The 18,389-nt window shown below is 43.6% G+C and overlaps 1 protein-coding gene across 2 annotated transcripts in view; it reads left to right on the forward strand.

The window, feature by feature from the left end:
• Positions 1 to 669: 669 nt before the first annotated feature.
• CCDC93 (coiled-coil domain containing 93) overlaps positions 670 to 18,389 on the forward strand; it is a 371,692-nt gene continuing 353,972 nt past the window's right edge. Inside the window, exons 1-4 of one of the 2 annotated variants that reach the window (XM_029605342.1) lie at positions 670 to 1,031; positions 7,598 to 7,711; positions 8,790 to 8,884; positions 16,621 to 16,732. In XM_029605342.1, coding sequence (XP_029461202.1) covers positions 978 to 1,031; positions 7,598 to 7,711; positions 8,790 to 8,884; positions 16,621 to 16,732 — 375 coding nt within the window. In that variant the 5' untranslated portion in view covers positions 670 to 977. The remainder of the gene's footprint in view (positions 1,032 to 7,597; positions 7,712 to 8,789; positions 8,885 to 16,620; positions 16,733 to 18,389) is intronic. The other variant, XM_029605343.1, reaches the window with a different exon arrangement.

The following is an 18,389-nucleotide window of genomic DNA, read 5'->3' on the forward strand; positions in this document are numbered from 1 at the left end:
TCACAGCATCTTCTGCGTCCCCCATACTTCACCAAAACCTCAGGCCTCGCTTTCCAGACCGGCCTCAATCAGCTCGTTCCACCGCCCAGGGGCGGTTGTATAATGAGGCGGCCGCTTCAGGCGGCAGAATTTTGAAGGGGCATTAAATGTCCTTTCAAAACTCTGCCCAGCCTCCGCCTCATCCTGCCTCCCGTCGCACCACCCTCCCAACTCCCCCGAGACTCACAAAAACCCCGATGGTCCAGGCGGGAGCGATCTGCCGCTCCCGGGCCGTCGGCTGCCACTAACCACAATGGCGCCGGTGGCCTTCAGCCCCTACCATGTGACAGAGGCCGGCCAATAGTCACCGGTAGCCCCTGTCACATGGTAGGGCCTAAAGGCCACCGGCACCATTGTGGTTAGTGGCAGCCGACGGCCCGGGAGCGGTAGATCGCTCCCGTGGAGTATCAGGGGGTTTTTGTGAGTCCCTGCCACCGCCCCGGCCCATCCCAAGCAGCGCTTTGGCTTACATTTTCCCCAAAATACAAACCTTACTTGCTCCTTATAGCGAAGAAAGACTGCTGCACACCGCAACTCAAAGGGCAATAGCCCATCAGGCTATTAATCACCACGAGACCGGAAGTGTTATTAATCACCCCGAGACCGGAAGCGACCGTTGCCTGCTAGCAGGTTTCAGTTGGCAGGAAGCGTGTGATGGCTCCGTGTTGGTGCGCATGCACGAGCACCGCCCCCCGCCCGTGCCCGGGGTGTCGACCAGAGCTGAATGTGGAAGCAAAGAGGGGGGAAGAGTTGTGACTCGTTGTTGGTGACAGTGCGGTAAAAAAAAAACCCGTTACAGTAAATAAGCCGCCTAGGATTAAAAAAAAAAAAAAAAGCAGCGCAATTTGGTGGGCAAACCGTTGACTTGGCAACAACACTGCGTGTTTAGTTGCGCTCGCTGTAAGCCGGCAGCGGGAGGTTTGATTTTCACAGCCGACATGAAGGAGAAGACGCAGGAAGAGCCCTGGGAGGGAAACTTGCTGCAGAACAAGGTACCAGGTGCTTTACCGCGCGTCGGTGCGCACTAGTAAAGTCTCGTGTTGGGCGCGGATGGCGGAGTAAGGCCGGGCCGCCGGTGGTGCTGTATGACGTAGATCTGGGTTCCCGCGACACCGGTGGGGATGTTTATCTATGCTGAGGAAGACCACCCCGCCAGGGGGCTGCTGAGCAGATCCTGCCGCTCGGGGGAGGCGCGGCTGCTTCACGCCGGGTCCATAAAAAGGCTCCCAAAGCCGAGGTGGCAAACACAAATTCTGCATGCACCCTTTATCAAAGTAACAACATGAAAACTGTCCTTGAGTAATAATTTGAACTACAATACTAGAACAAATGCTTTTTCAAAGATCCACTATTTTCTTGGTGCTGAATTCTCTAGGAGTACTATAATACTGCTCTGTAAGCTGAATGTAATCTGCTTTGAAGTGGCTGAACGGCAGAATATAAATCGAATAAACGGGGCTTCTGGTTTTCAGGGATTTTAATTTGGCAATCTCTGGAGTCTGAGAAGAGGTCCTAGTGGCAGGCAGTGCTGATGTCTTGCAGCTGTCAATATTTGAGAAAGCACAGCAATGTCTGTGTTTATTGCCACAAAAGCCAGCAGTTGCAAGAAACCAGTGCTGCTGGCAGCTCAGACCACTAATCTCTGATCTACTTTCTCTGCTTCATGCCAGCCAGTCCCTCCCACTAAGCTAGTCAGTTAGCCAGTCTCCTCTCTTCATGTTCTACTTGCAGTTTCTCTTTGTGCCATCTCTGTACATGTGATGTCTTCAATAAAGCACTATCTGACAAACTTACATGCTGCTAAAAGGCAGTAGCTGTTCCCGGGATAGCAATGGAAAAGACTGGGAGGTTCAGGGAAGGTGGAGCTGTGAGAGTGGACTGACTGGCCAATGGAGATGGGTTTGGGGGATGAGGAAGAATAGCGTAAGGAACCCAGATGCTTCCATTGGCCAAGGTGAGTTGCCCAAATTTTGTAGAAGAAAGTAGAATTCAGTCTTAGGGGAAGGGGATAGAATTTTCTGTTAATTGGTGCAGAATTCCCCTGGTAATAGAGGTTGAGTCCTGGGATAGAGGAGGCAAGATTGGGAGCTCTCTTGACTTCATCTGTTATGGGACTTTTTAAACTTTTTTTTTTTTTAAGCAGGTGGTTTATATCTCCTGCTTTGGCAATGGTCATTATAATATTGCATCCCAAATGGGGTCAGGTGGCAGGATATTAGCTGCCTCCTTTCCCATATTATACAAATTTGGAATCTCAGCCAAAACACTAAGAAGCAGTGACTGCTGATGGGTTGAAAAGTAGGTGGTACTTCCCTATCGATTGCTCCCTCCCTCCCTGGACTCTTCCATCATTTCCTGCTGCTCTCATCTTCTTACTTTTTTCCATTTCTTGTCACTTTAGTTTTGCTGTTGCAATCACACACGCTAGCCACCACTGTCAGTGAGGGACTGTTTTTGACTCATTATTCAGGCCCTACACTTGGATCTTAGCCAAAAAGAGGAAGGCAAGTTCTTCGGTCTTATCTTTCTCTATACATAGTATCTCCATCACTGATGTTCATGGGAGCTCTCCTGTTTTGGGTTTCTCAGCTTCTGAGTTCATAGCTGTAGTGTGTTGATATACCGGGGGTGAGTTGACCTGGAAACCTGACTCCAGAGTGAATTCAAAAACTATGTACAAAACAAAACATAATTCTGTGCAGAATATTTTTAAATATTTCATACTATATTTATCAAAATAATTCAGTATGGTCATTGGAGTGGAGGAATAGCCTAGTGCTCAGAGTAGCAAGCTGAGAATCAGGGAAGCTAAGGTTGAAATCATGCTGTCATGCCTTGTGACCTTGAGCAAGTCACTTCACTCTTCATTGCCTCAGATACAAACTTAGATCGTGAGCCCTCTGGGGAAATGGAAATACCTGCTGGACCTGAATATTACTCTTCTTGAACTACCTTATTGTCTACCCTCTGTAGGTAGACAATAAGGTAGGTGCTCCCTAGCCCACTCAAAAGACTCGGTGGTTTACCCTAGTTTTCCTAGTTAACAGGTTGGGCATGAGATCTCAGTTAGCTGGAAGTTCTTCCTCTGACTCTGAGGTAGCCATCCCCTCAGTCTCTTGGGCAGTTGCAAAAATATATTTGGCCTGTCTCCATTGTCTCTGGGATTTTGGCGGTTTTGAGACTTCAGGGAACAAGTCCATATCCTCTATGGGGAAGAGTTTGGGGAATGGTAACTCCTTGGTGGTGGTGGGTGTCTTTAACATGAGCAGGGTCCAGTGATTGTTGAAGGATAGGGGTGCCATGGCAGAACCCCCACTTCTATTTATCCTTGCAAATGGGTGGTACGAGAGTCAAGCACAGATAGAGGGGAAAGACTTAAGAGAGAAAAGGATATTTGTGGTGCAGATAATTTTGTTAACACTGACATTCTCCAATTAGATTGCCCATCAGTAAAGACTTTTTCCTTTTCGTCCTGCAGACCAGTCCACACCTTTGGGGATTCCCCTGCTTGCCAATAGGTGGAGGCAGAGAACTTTATTTCCACGTTCTTTTTTTTTTTTTTTTTGCTTATGTCACTCACACTATATATCCTGGGATAGCTGGGAGGATCCTCAGTAGTTCTCTGCCTCTGGTTAGGTGGGAGGTGTACTGGGATAGCTTGGTACTATTTAAAAAAAAAAAAAAAAAAAAAAAGAGAGAGAAGTAGTAATAGGGCAAGTTAGGTAGACTCTGGGGGGAGCCCCTCCTCACCTTTTGGAAAACATCCCCCCAAACAAACCCCAGAGTAGTCCTAAGCAAGCTGTGGTCTTCAGAGGGCAGTTCTAGGAGGGGGAGGCACAAGCTCATAGGGAGTGGTTTGGTGTCCTTAGCCACATTGGCAGGAACACAGGCTTCTCCCTCTCCAGCGGCAAGACGCATGGCAGAGAGGGGCCAGAAATGCACACAATGTGGGACGAGAAGGAGGAGCTCCATCGCGGGCTCCTTTTGCCCCCGCTGTGATGGCTGTGAATCACCAGAAAACAGACAATGTTGATCAGGAGGGGAGGGGCGGGTTGCAGGCAGATGCACTGCCCACTCCAGCTCAGAGGGAGCCACATGAGCAGCTTGATTGGGCAGAGGGCCCATCATGGGGGGGATGCAGGCAAGGTGCAGGCAGGCCCTGAGTTAGAGAAAGAAGCCCTAGAGGGAAGAAGGCAAGGCAAATAACAGGAAACTGAGTTTTCCACAGAATTTATCTTACTAATGCACCAAGCCCATAAAGAAATGAAAGCCAAAGTGGCTACATTAGAATACCTCCCCCCCCCCCCCCGGGAAGTAGTTCCCCCCTTGGGCTCCCAATACACGTCAGGTTTAAAGAAGCCTAGGACAGACGAAACCCCCTTGCCGCTGCTCCCCCTTCCCTGATGGTTCGGAAAGTGATACATGGGATTTGGAACTCCCAGAGGAAGCTCCTGTGGAGGAGGAGGGGAGTGAAGGGGGAGATGTATCAATGAGATTGTTTAGGAGGGAAGAATCGAGTCTCCTCATAGTGAAGGTTATGCAAGCCTTACGCCCGCCTGCAGGAGTCGGGCAAAGAAAATGAGGAGGAAAAGAGCTTGCGAGGGGACCCAGTACTGAGAGGTAAAAGACCAGCAAAAGCTTTTCCCCTCCACCCTGCTATAGAGGAGATGATTGAGGGAGAATAAGTCATGCCCCATTCAGCCCTGAAAGCAAGGTCCCTAATGAACTTCCTCTACCCACTACAACAGAGGGAGGTAGATAGGTTACTAAAAGTCCCAAAGGTAATGCCCCAGTGGCAGCAGTGTCGGAGGACGACTATACCGGTAGAAGGGGGCGCCTCCTTAAGAGACGCACAGGATAGAAAGGTAGAAGCCTTTTTGAACAAAGCATTAGAGACAGCGAGTTTGTCCTTACAAGCAGCGGGATGTGGGGGCTATGTAGCCAGGGGCATTGGTCAAATGGTTCCAGCAGCTCCAGGAAGAAACATTAGGGATAGGATGGCCAGAATAGTCAGGGACGGCCTTTCTGGCAGACACACTGCATGAACTCATTAGAACCTCAGCCAAACAGATGGCGTCGGTGGTGGCAACCAGGCTTTCCTGTAATCTGCTTTGGCCAGCCCTCCCATGTGGTTCACAATCTCAGATCAGCTGTTTGAATTACTGAGTGCGCCATAGCTGAAATCTGTGGAGCACAGTGCAAGTGGATGATCTAAGTCTGTGAACTATGGGGGAGGGAGAGGCATCGGTGGCTGGATAAATAGGTTACCTAACAACCAGCTCAGCCTCAGAGGCTGGGGCGTGAGTGAGAATTGGATCATACCACCATGCGGTGAAGGGGGGAGATGCAAGGGGGCGGGGGGGTTGGAAAGAGGAGCTGACAAATGGGGAAGTTCTGTTATCCAGAAATACTTTATTTTCTGGAATGGCCTTGGTCTCGAGCATTATGCTACATTATCTGGCTTAGTAAGTTTGAACTGAAGTGAGGTAAAACAATATATTAAGTCCCCTTCTCTTATGTTTCCCTGCGATGCTGTTTATTGTTCAATGCAAAATGTTTTTTCATGTTATCTAACATTTTGTGCTATGGTTTAGAATTGTGATACTGTGTATTCATTTTGGAACTGTCCAGTGTATTCCAACAAATGCAGTCACTCAAGGAGAAGGACTGAGAATCATTTTTTAGGTGAATTTCATAAACTTTCCTGGAAAGACAATAAGTTGACTGCATTTCTAGAAACTTTGGAATGAGGATAATTTAGTGACTATGAGGTACTCTTAGTATTGCAAATGTTTAGTTTTTAGAATGTCTCCCAAATGGCCTGGCTTAAGTGGGCAAGATTAGAACATTATTATTTTCTTGCTTTGATCAACCAAAATTAACTAGTTTGGTAAAATTCAAAGGGATAATTTTATTTATTTTTGAGCATTTCTATCCTGCTAAATCCAAAGTTATAAGAACATAAAGCTTGCCATATTGGGTCATCACCAAAGGTCCATCAAGCCCAGTATCCTGTTTCCAACAGTAGCCAATCCAGGTCACAAATACTTGGCAGGATCCCAAGATGTAGAAAGATTCCATGTTGTTTATCCCAGGGATAAGAAGTGGAGTTCCTTCAACTCCGCCTTAATAATTGTTTTTGGACTTTTCCTTCAGGAGCTTGTCCAAAACTTTTTTTAAACACAGCTACACTAATAGCTTTCACCACAGCTGCTGGCAACAAATTCCACAGCTTAATTATGCGTTGAGTAAAAAAATATTTTCTTATTAGTTTTAAGTGTATCACCTAGTACCCTCACTATGTGACTTGTTCCATCCCACTCATTATTTTATAGACCTCTGTCATATCTCCCCTCAGCTTTCTCACGTCTCCAAACTGAAGAGTCCTAACCTCTTTTTCCTTTCCTTGTAGGGGACTCATTTCAGCCCCTTTATCATTTTGGTTGCCCTTCTCTGTACCGTTTCTAATTCTGATATATCTTTTTTGAGATATGGTGACCAGAACTGTGCCCAATATTCAAGATGCGGTCGTACCATAGAGCAGAAGATAGGCATTATGATACTCTCTGTTTTATTCTCCATTCCTTTCCTAATAGTCCCTAGCATTCTATTTGCTTTCTTGGTTGCTGCTGCACACTGAGCAGAAGATTTGAACATATCATTGATGCCTGTATCCTTTTCCTGAATGGTAACTCCTAATGTGGAACCTTGCATTGTATAGTTTATAATTTGGGTTAGTCTTCCCTGTGCATCACTTTGCACTTGTCCACATTAAATTTTATTTGCCATTTGCATCTCCCAGTTTTGCAAATTTACTTGCAACTTCTCACAATCCTCATGTAACTTAATTTTGAATAATTTGGTTTCATAAGCAAATTTGAGCACTTCACTTGTCGTCATTTATAAATATATTAAAAAGCAGTAGTCCCAGATCAGATCCCTGGGGGCACTCCACTATTCATCTTTCTCCATTGGGGAAAATTAGCCATTTAGTCCTACTCTCTGACAACTGGTTGAAAGATAGAAAGCAATCCACGTTACGACACTGCCCCCCATCCCTTGATTTTTTTAAAAATTTCCTCAGAAGTCTCTCATGAGGGACTTTGTCAGATGCTTTCTGGAAATCCAGATACATTATATCAACTAGCTCACCTTTATCCACATGTTTATTTATGCCCCCATCGGTTCATAGGCAGAAATGAACATCATTGAACAACAAATAAAAGATAATACCTTAAAAGTAATAAAAGCATACACTGCACTGACTAATATATATTAAGCCAAGGAAAATAGCATTTACATTAACTTGAAGGCCTCAGTAAAAAGAAGTGCTTTGAGCATAGCCATTTTTCCCCAACTGCAGATAGTATGAATATTCAAATACTCAGAAATATCTGTTCTTTGCCAAATATGCTTTTACAATTTAACAAGTATTATACAAATGACAGGACTCACTGAGATAGTGATTAATGATTAAAGTTACTTTGCTAAAGAGTCCGCATATTAAGAAACCTACTGTTCTATAAATACTAATCTTGTCTTTTTTTGGTGCCCATAGGTTGACATTCGAGAAGATGAAGAGCAAAACATAAAGCTGGCTGCAATTTTGGAGCTGCTAGTTGCAGCAGGATACTTTAGGGCAAGAATTAAAGGGTTGTCACCATTTGATAAGGTAGGAATATGTTCTCATAAAATTTGTGAAAATTCTATGGCAGAATGCCATTTGCCATCACCCTGACATATTTTTAGTGATATTAAGGTTTCATCCCAACTGCAGGGACCAAGTCTTTGTTTAGTACCTTTCATAACATCAGAGTTTGGAATTACTATTCCTTAGAAGTATAGAATTTATATGGCCTGGAATTTCACTGGACTGGATTAATGATTTTAGTATGCACCAAAAGGCAAAAACAAACCTCTTGCAGTTTAATTCAAAGATGTATGTACATCTGGTAGTGTTCTTTATACCTCTGCAAAAAACCCTGGAAAATAACGCCTTTGGTTTCACACACTCGGGGATATCTGGCATAAAGAGCGACTAGCACAATTTACAGGGAATCTCCTAGAGTATGTTTGTGTAGACCATTTTCCTGAAAATGGTCCTCAAGGGCCACATAGTCAGGTTTTCAGGATAACCCTAATGAATATGTGTGAGATTTGCATGCATACTCCCTCAGTTGTATGCAAATCTATTTCGTGCATATTCATTTGGGATATCCTGAAAACCAGACTGGTTTGCAGCCCTTGAGGGTTAGAGTTGGGACACCCCGTGCTCAGAGTGAAAAATGGTGCCTGGGTACACTTCAACCGATTCACTTGAAGTAGTTATGCTAATTCCTTTTTAGCTCTCACTGTCTTCTTGGTAGTTGAGTACCCTTGGTGTGTACCCGAACTGGCTTCTTTTTTTCAAAGGTTTTCATTAACAACAATGCACATGGGACTGAGGGCTTGTAATTATAGCAACATCAGTATTTGTGAGTGAAATGTAATTTTCTAAGGCGATGACTTGTTCATGTGATCATTGCTTTCTCGGTTGCTTTCTAAATGGAGGCTTCTCTGGCATCCCACCAAAGTCCCTTTTCCATTTCCTTTCAAGGGGGGAGGAGGGCGACAGGGGGAACTGCCCTTGCATGATGATCATGCTTTAAATGGAGCCACTGTGTATGAGAGGTTTATCTTGGCTCTCATTCTTGGTTATTCTTAAATGCTGCAAGAATCATTAATGCTTATTCTTTTGTTCTTTATTCTAGGTAGTAGGTGGCATGACATGGTGTATAACTACATGCAACTTTGATATAGATGTTGATTTGCTGTTTCAGGAAAACTCAACAATTGGTCAAAAAATGTAAGTTTTTAAGAGGATGAAACAGCAATGTACTTTTCATTCATCAAACAGAATTGTAGTCCGTTCAGTATCTCCCATAACGTAACTGTAAAGAGCCTTTCCGTTGAATGAGTTTAAACCTTCATCGTTCTGATTTTAGTGAGTGTCTTGTCCGTAGTCATTAATATGAAAAGCTTCATGAGAAGCTCCTGTTGAGGTTGTTTTGCTGGATATGGACATTGATCAGACCATGTGCTATGTGTTGGCATTCTATGTTCTTACAGTGGTGATGTATGGATAAATCGATAGTAAAGAGGCTCTTACCAATACTGCTGAAATCCTGGGAAGCCCTGGATGGCAGTGAGCAGTGCCCATTAGTAGGCCCCTGCTGGGCAAGAGAGGAACATCACTGTAAATTCACTATGAGGACAAAATAAAATTTTCATCAAAGGGACTGTGAGTAACTGGAATTGGAGTTTATTGGGAATGTGGCAGTGGTGGTTTTTGTTTTGGTAACTTGTATGTGTGACAAGGTAAAGGGGTTTCCAGCAGAAATGAAGCTTGTGAGTTTGACCCCCCCTTGCATATGATCTGTAAAATGAAGGCATTTTGCAGGTTTACTTTTAACTAGATTCTAATGTTTTGTGTGTCATTCTCAAGTACTTTATTTAAAAAGTTTAGAATTATTAATTACCTGGTGTTAAGTTTCTTTAACTATGTACTTTAGTTGGCAAAGAAACAAACCAATGCATTTCAATAACAGCAATTATTTCATTTAAAAAGCTAATACATGAGGCCTTGGGGAAGGGATGAAATCTCACTGAAGCATGGTTGCTCTTAAAGTTGTCGTCAGCCACAGCTGCTGATGACCAGTTGATCACATCACCCACTGGACTGGCACCATGGGTCCAAAGAGTACGATTCTGGGTTTCAGGTCAGGGAGGAGTAAATGAGCTGCTCTGAGCTCTTATCTCATCATACAGTCCTACCCATGGTCTAAAGAAGGAGGAGCTACTTGGTTTATACTTGTAGTAGTTTTAGTGCTTGCATATCTGGAATAGACAATTGCTGCAGGTTACACCCACTATCTGGTTCCATAAGATTGACTTTTCTGTAGTATCTGGTTTAAAGAATATAGTCAAATTATGACTTGAGAATTTATGTATAATGAAATTTGTAAAAAGAATTTTCCTCTTAAACTGTCTCAAGTTTTGTACATAGTTATTTTGGATTGTGAAAGTCTTGTCACTGGTTGAGGCGAGTAGCTTCTACGATAGTAAAAAGAGTGTTAGCAGCATGCGGGGGAAAAAGTCACTAGCAGGAAAAGAAAGGTCTGCCTATACCATTTCTTAGCATGCTGAAATGCATGGAAGCAATTTTATCTGCATTCTTAGGTTTAAGACTGCAGAACACTGTGAAGTGCAGAGTTTGGTTTCATTCTGGCCTGAGCACAATGCCAGGCAAACTTATCAGAACCCTTTATTTAGGGGTTCTTCATTGTCTATCACAGAAAATTCTAGTAAGTCAGAGATTTTAGACAAGGCTGCTCATCCTCAGTCAACCAGGAGCCCTTCCCTCTTAGTCATTGGAGTTCTGGATAAGTGAGCCAGTACCTTTAGGTTCCGATGAAGACTATACTGGCATACCCTCCGACCCACTTCCGTATCCTCTGGTCCACACTTTGCCACTAGAGAATCTTATCTATTCTAAGTTTGTGGAAAAGATGGGTATAGCATTGGGCATCCATGTCTGCAAAGACCCTTGCTCTGAGCTCCTTGGCTGCCTTTAGATACTGGATACTCCAGCTGAACCAGTGACCCTTCCAGTTCACAGCATCCTCAAAGTTATACAGATAAGAATGTGAGAAATTCCCACTTTGATCATGCCTGTGGCTAGAAAACTGGACTTCAAATTTAGCAGTCACTAGGCTTTGGTATTGTTCAGCTGCCTCTCCAGTCTGTAGTAGCTGAGTGCTATGAAAAAGACAAGACACAGATTCATTCAAAATGTCCTCTATAAAAAGACCCCAAACTTCTAGATAACTTTGGCAAGAAAATCTTTCAAAGTACACTGCTATCTGCCCACGTTATTGTCCACCAATTCTATATAGTACAGTATATTTCTGACTGCATTCAGAAATTGAAGTCTTTCCTACCTGCCACTGAGCAGGGTAACTGCTATCCACAACTACTCCTAGATGTGGAAGAGGGCAACCATCACTTTCTTCAGCTGGTCTACGAATCCTTCATTACTGTTTTACGTACCTCCTAAGCCTACATTGGAGCTAGACATGGCATGGCTTAGAGCAAGTAGCATCCATGCGGACATCCACGAAAAACTGACAGACCTGCTCTGCTTGGGGAACAATCTTTTTTGTGAAAAGCACCAGGAGATGGTCACTTAAAAGACAAAATGCTGCACTGCAGTCACTCTCGGCGGCTCCTGAACAGCTCTCTATGGTGCGACATAACTTCTACCCATAAAAATGATCATACTATGACAGGAGACCCTACTGCTCTTTTCAACACTATCGTCTTCCTCTTCCCAGCCCAGTGTCAACAGCCACTTCTTGCCAGGCCTCGACAAAGAGAACATCTTCAGCTGAAAACCACACAACTGCCCCAGCCCAAACTGGAGCCTAGTTTTTGATCTCTCTGAACAATCCATTCCTGACAATCTGTTCCAATAGTGGGGAGAATCCAACATTTTGTAGGAGTGGTGTCAGATCACCAAGGACCTCTGGGTCCTCCAAATTGTGCAGTCTGGGTACTGGTTGCATTTCTCCCGGCCACTATCCACATTGCAACCGATGAGATGGATCGCTGAACAATTTCTTTTTTTTTTGTAATTTTCTTTTTATTAATGCATTAATAAGAACCACAATATATAAATAAAAATACACAGAATAATGCATTGCAAGCTCATCTCCAGCACCAGGGAATGCAAGTCTTCCTGTACCTGGATGATTGGTTTATCACAGTAAAATCATGAGATGAAATGCTCTGCACCTTGAACTCGATGATAGGTCTTTTACACCTGCTTCTTGGAGTTTGTTTTTCTCTGTATGATTGTTTATAATTTATGGTCTTTTATGCTGTATTAGATGCCAGTCTACATTCTGCAAGTTTGGTGAGAGAAGTAACGGTGGTGGGGCCGCTTGGCAATAGTGATCATAATATGATCAAATTTGATTTAATGACTGGAAGAGGAACAGTGTGCAAATCCAAGGCTCTCGTGCTAAACTTTCAAAAGGGAAAGTTTGATAAAATGAGAAAAATTGTTAGAAAAAAACTGAAAGGAACAGCTACAAAAGTAAAAAAAATGGCTAACCAATTTATTGAAGCACGAGTTTTTGAGGACAGAGTCCAAAACAGTGTCTGAATTCAAGAAAGCTTGGGATAAATACAAGGGATCTCTAAGGAAATGATGAGAATTGTAATGCTAAATTAATTGGATGGATGAGCTGTATAGTCTCTTTCTGCCCTCATGTTTCTGTGTTTCTAATGCTTTGTTCATTATTCATAATGTTTTTGTATGCATGCTACTTGATTCTGTGATGTTTTAATAACTTGATGAAAAAGAGCCTCACTAACAGGCTGGACGCGCGTTTTCGACGCACTAGCTTTACCCCTTATTCAGTAAGGGGTAATAGCGTGTCAAAAACGTGCGTCCAACCCCCTGAAACTAATAGCGCCCGCAACATGCAAATGCATGTTGATGGCCCTATTAGTTATTCCTGCGCGATTCACTAAGTAAAATGTGCAGCCAAGCCGCACATTTTACTTTCAGAAATTAGCGCCTACCCAAAGGTAGGCGTTTAATTTCTGCTAGCACCAGGAAAGTGTACAGAAAAGCAGTAAAAACTGCTTTACTGTACACCCTCCAACTTATAATCGGGCCCCAAAAGTAAAAAATTAAAAAAAAAAAATTTTTTTAATGGGCTTGCGGGTTGAAAACCGGACGCTCAATTTTGCTGGCATCCGGTTTCCGAACCCATGGCTGTCAGCGGGTTTGAGAACAGATGCCGGTAAAATTGAGCGGCGGCTGTCAAACTCGCTGACAGCCGCCATTCCCCTCAAAAAAGAGGCGCTAGGGACGCGCTAGTGTCCCTAGCGCCTCTTTTTACCGCGGGCCCTCATTTAAATACTGAATCGCGCGCACAGGAGAGTGGCCTGCGGGCGCGCTCCCAAGACTTTTACTGAATCGGCCTGTAAGGGCTTTGCAGAGCCACATGGTCCTGGGCTGTAGGTCAAATAACCCTGCTTTTAGTGCCTTAGTCTTCCTTTCTAACTGGAGCTCTTACTTAACTTCATTGCTCCAGAGTATAATTTGTCTTTGTTTTAAATTAATCAATTCTGGTAACAGTCATGGCTGTTCAAGCTTTGTTTCCCAATCCCCTCTGTTGTCTCTGTTGGATCTCTTTGTTGAGGCCTATTGATAACCTTGATAGTGTGCTGTTGAGCTGTGAATGAAAGTCTTCCCCTGCTGAGTGCCATTATCTTGCCCTTATTTCAGAGCTTGTATGAGTCCTTTTATAGATGGATGCTGAGGGACTTTCGAAGTGCAACTATGTGAATTGTACTTGAGAGCTGCTGTTTGTATTGAAGACTCTAGGGAACGTGTTTCCTTCTTTCCTCCACCCACATGTGCATGCTCTCAGAATTAATGAAAATTCAGTATAATTTTCAAGCACGTCATTCCTAATATTTTTATTTTCTCTCTTACAATTATTCACTATTATCTTTTTCTCCTTCATATGCACATAACTTTTTAAAATTTAGTAGTACCAGCAGCAGTAAATTGGATTTAACACTTTTTTTCGTTTAGATCAAATTCCGAACTGTTTTGAAACTGACTCCTTGTAGGAATTTACACACACAGCCACCTCTTGGGTAAGCGGTGTGGCTGCACATTTCTTTAACCTGGAGGAGATGAAAGTACACATAGGGTTGATAGGAGAAGAAATAGCTCTGCTGCTGTTAACACTTAGGAAGCTTAGAGGACAGGGAGGAAAGTGACTTATCTGGGGTGGTACAGAGAGTTAGAGGGAGATTTGAATCTTTATCTCAGGACATCTCCCGATCAGATCGTACTTGATGAGCCCTTTCTTCCTCAGTAGTAGTAATGGAAAAGGCTCGAGTTACAAGGAACGTTTTTCCCTTGATAATTTTTCAATAGTGATTTCTGCTAATCAAAGCATTTTAACTATTACTGAGAAATTCATACCACTCTTATAATTTCAGTTCTGTGATTGCGTACTAGCAGAGATTTGCTTAAAACAAGGAACATTTTTGTGGCAAAACTGTAATGTGCTGCTTGGACTGAGATTAGCGAAACAACTACATGGTAAAGAGTTGTAGCACAACACCTGCTTTTTTCCTAGTCCTGCTTTCTCAGTTAACGAATGAAAAATACTGCATTCCCACTGGATCAGATTGAGACCAAGGCACAAAATATTAGATGCACTTGCAGACTTGCACTCACCTCACTCAGACTTCTTGTTCTGTGGTTAGTAGGGGAGGGGAGAAAAGTCAATCGGCATTTTTTTGGTACATAGGCTAGTGCCAAAAAACTGAGGTGAAAGAAACTGGAAGAGACTTACCTTGTTGATGTCACAAACTTGCTTTTAAGCGGGTCGATACAGTAAGGAGCGGTAGGAAGAGCTGCGTTAGTGCCGGGCGCACCCGCGTTTGCCGCACGCACAGTCCTGCTCACCTACCGCTCGATACTGTATTTAAATAGCTTGCAAATGCAAGCCGCGTCCAAGAAGCGTCTGACGCGTTAGGCCCGCGCAACCCATTTTACTGTATAGGCGCTTAATACAGCGCCTATACAGTATCCTGGGTGCGCTGGTACCTGTCATTTCAAATGACATTTGAAATGACAGGCACCAGGAAGTGGATCCCAACTTTAACCCATGAAAAGATACTCCGGAGGGGGCAGCCGGCGGCGAAAGCAGCTTGCAGCGGTCCCCCCCCCCCCCCCGCGCAGGTCCCAGTTCTCCTGGCTCAGCCCTCATCTGAAGATTGTGAAATCAGGTAAGAGCCCACTGTTCTGTGCCCTCTCCAGTTATGGCGCGAGCGGAGCGAAGCGAAGCGTACTTTCATTGGCTTGAGCGCCTGTCAATTTGGGCGCTCAAGCCAATGTAAGCACATGGGCGGGCGTGACGTCACGGCGTGCGGCATGCACGCCCGTCCATGTGCTTTCATTGGCTTGAGCGCCCAAATTGACGGGCGCTCAAGCCAATGAAAGTACGCTTCGCTTCGCTCCGCTCGCGCCATGACTGGAGAGGGCACAGAACAGTGGGCTCTTACCTGACTTCACAATCTTCAGATGAGGGCTGAGCCAGGAGAACTGGGACCTGCGCGGGGGGGACCGCTGCAAGCTGCTTTCGCCACCGGCTGCCCCCTCCGGAGGACGGCAGAGAAAGGAAGGGGCTGAAAGCAACAAAAAGTAAGTTGGTAACATGTCAAGTCGCTTCGGGAGGAGGGGATTTTAGGTTTTTAGGTTTCCTTTTGGGGGAAAATTTGCCGTCTGCCCGTACCCCTGCCTCTAACGCAGGGGTAGGGGTAGGCGATAAATTAGCAGGTTAAACGTGCGGCAAAATGGCAGGGTAAAAAAGCAATAGTCGGGGCGCGCGTTACTGTATGGGAGGGAATAGCTAATTCTATCGTTTACATGTAATATACATGCTGCGGGCGGAAGGGGTTACCCGGTGACTTAAAGAGGCGGTAAGAGTAGATTAAAGGGGATAGTGGATCGCGGGTTGGACTAACGCGGCCGAAAAGTGAGTAGAAAGCGGGTTAGGAGCAGGGTAACCGCGGCCGCACTTTACTCTATTGACCTGAAGGTGATTTGTGAGATGCTCCTGTGTCCTAGGAAATGTTATGTTCCGCTTGCTTTCTCTCTTCGACTCCTATTCTTCCTCTCCACCACTATCTTCCCTTTCTTTCCCTCTTCTCCTCTTTCCGCCTTCATAGCTTCTCGGGCATCCTCCCTCTGTGGTGAGCAATGGCTTTTCCTTCCTGCAGCCATACAGGGTCCCCTTCCATCTTCCCCACCATTTCCCCTTCCTTTGTACCTTTTGTTCCCTTTCATTCTTTTACCCTTACTTTTTTCTGTGCCCTTCCCTCTCATGCTGTATAGAGTAGTGGTTACTGCTGCACCACTACAGTGCAAGTGGGCTGTCATAGGCCGGATGCATTTCCCTCAAGTGCTGCTACTTCTAGCTTTCTCCTGTCCACCTGTTGGTTATTGATTACACATGCTGATAAATAATAGCCAATGGAAACAGCAGCTTTTGAGAGATGCACTTCCTATCTTCCGATCCCTACAGCCCACTTGGGTGCTAGTACCAGTACCACACCAGTGACCACTCGCTAGCTGCCATTGGGAGCTGGTGAATGAAATTTTAGTGCTCTGTTGGAGCCAACTCTAATAAATGTATGTTTGTGTTTGCCACTGAGTGTGAATTGTAATAATTATTTTCCCTTAGTTTTGTTGCCTCTGTACTCTAATTTATATTATTTAAAGGACCTGAAAAGAATTGTAAAAATTACACTGCCCATTAATGAATGTACTGTATTTTTCATCAGCTTTGTAATATTGAACAAAGTCACTAGAGGGCACTTTAAGACTGCAGTAACTGTATATATATCATGTAATTGTAAAATGGGGATGCTGGATTGGCTCTAATGGCTTTATTATTAAGTTGATCGGTACCAAGATTTAGCCCTAATAAAACACTCCTTTTCCAGTGCCTTAACGGAAAAAATCGTCTCTGTCTTACCAAAAATGAAGTGTCCTCATCGCCTGGAGCCGCATCAAATTCAGGGACTGGATTTTATTCATATATTTCCTGTTATTCAGGTACAGTTTTTAATAGTACACTCTTGAAAAAGAAAAACAGCTGACTCTTGTAGCTTTTCTGAGCCTGCATGCAATGTTATCCTCCCTAGCATGAGTTGGAAGTGAATTCTAGCAATTTTTGTTTTGTGCTCAATGTCACTTTCCCTTTGCATTGTGGCAGAAATTCAGTAGCCACTGGTGGCAAGTAAAGCCTGCTTTGGCCACAAAACGTGTTTCAGCGTGTAGACAAATGACCACCTAAGATTAAGAGGGCTTTCTGCCATGCTAGATGGAGCTTTCTATGACAAAAAGACAGAGGATGCCTTGTCTTGCTTTACTTAGCCATCTCAAACACCAGCCAGTCCATTCTACCACTTGAATAGCCCATTTTGTAATTGCAAGTTAAAATGGTTTATTGTATTTCTTTAAGGTGAAAATAAATGTGAGACCCAAGCTGGGTATCATAAAGAAAGAAGTGGAAGGGGAAAGAGAAGGAATGTGGAGAAATCTGCACCTCGTGCCTTCCTTCAGCCCTTCACGCTGATACTCTGTGTAATAAGGACATGGACAGAGAAGCATACAGGGAACACAAGTCATACAACTACTGTACCTAATAGAGTTCCCTCCTTCATATAGCTTACAGTCTGGTCAGAAATGCTGGAAGATGCACAAAAAACATGAGGAAAGAGTGGAGTAATGGTAGATCATAGGAGGAAGTGGACTTTAAGGAGATTAATGGATGCGCTTTTAGTTAATAAGGTCCATGAAGTAAAAGCCAAAGAAGAACTAGGAATAATCCTCCTAAATATAATATATATATTTCTAGATGACACACCAATTTTTATTTATATAGGTAAGACCATCATATTAATAGGCAATATGCATTGCTGCAAGCTCAGCTGCAACCATTGTTGCTTGCCCAGGATATATAATCATAGGTCTGCCTTCCCACCACTATCATCCAAGCTTTTTTTGAAAATGTTTTGTTTCTTTAAAATATGCACATAAAATGTAGCATTAATCTTAAACACTCATGGAAAGGGAATTCATTAAGATATGAAGAAAGGCGCTATGCCCAGTTGTGCAAACCTCCCAAATAGATTGAAATGACCGCTAATCCAACATGGTCCATGTTTCAGAAGTCCCAGCTTCCTGCTTCAGGGAAATGATCAATACAAGATCAACAATTTATATTCCTCTAAAAATAACTTTTCACAGCCAACACTTGTGAAAAGGTTTTCTGATGCCCTTAGAGGAATATAATTTGTTGGTCTTATTTTATCATTTCCCTGAAGCAGGAAGCTGGGACTTCTGAAACATGGACCATGTTGGATTAGCGGTCATTTCAATCTGTTTGGGAGGTTTGCACAACTGGGCATAGCGCCTTTCTTTATATCTTGATGAATTCCCTTTCCATTAGTGTTTAAGATAAATGCTACATTTTATGTGCATATTTAAAAGAAACAAAACATTTTCAAAAAAAGCTTGGATGGTAGTGGTGGGGAGGCAGACCTATGATTATATATCCTGGGCAAGCAACAATGGTTGCAGTTGAGCTTGCAGCAATGCATATTGCCTATTAATATGATGGTCTTACCTATATAAATAAAAATTGGTGTGTCATCTAGAAATATATATATTTGAGAGGATTATTCATAGTTATGCCATGTTTTCAGTT

Source organism: Rhinatrema bivittatum, chromosome 6 (assembly GCF_901001135.1).
Source record: "Rhinatrema bivittatum chromosome 6, aRhiBiv1.1, whole genome shotgun sequence".
Taxonomy (NCBI): Eukaryota; Metazoa; Chordata; class Amphibia; order Gymnophiona; family Rhinatrematidae; genus Rhinatrema; species Rhinatrema bivittatum.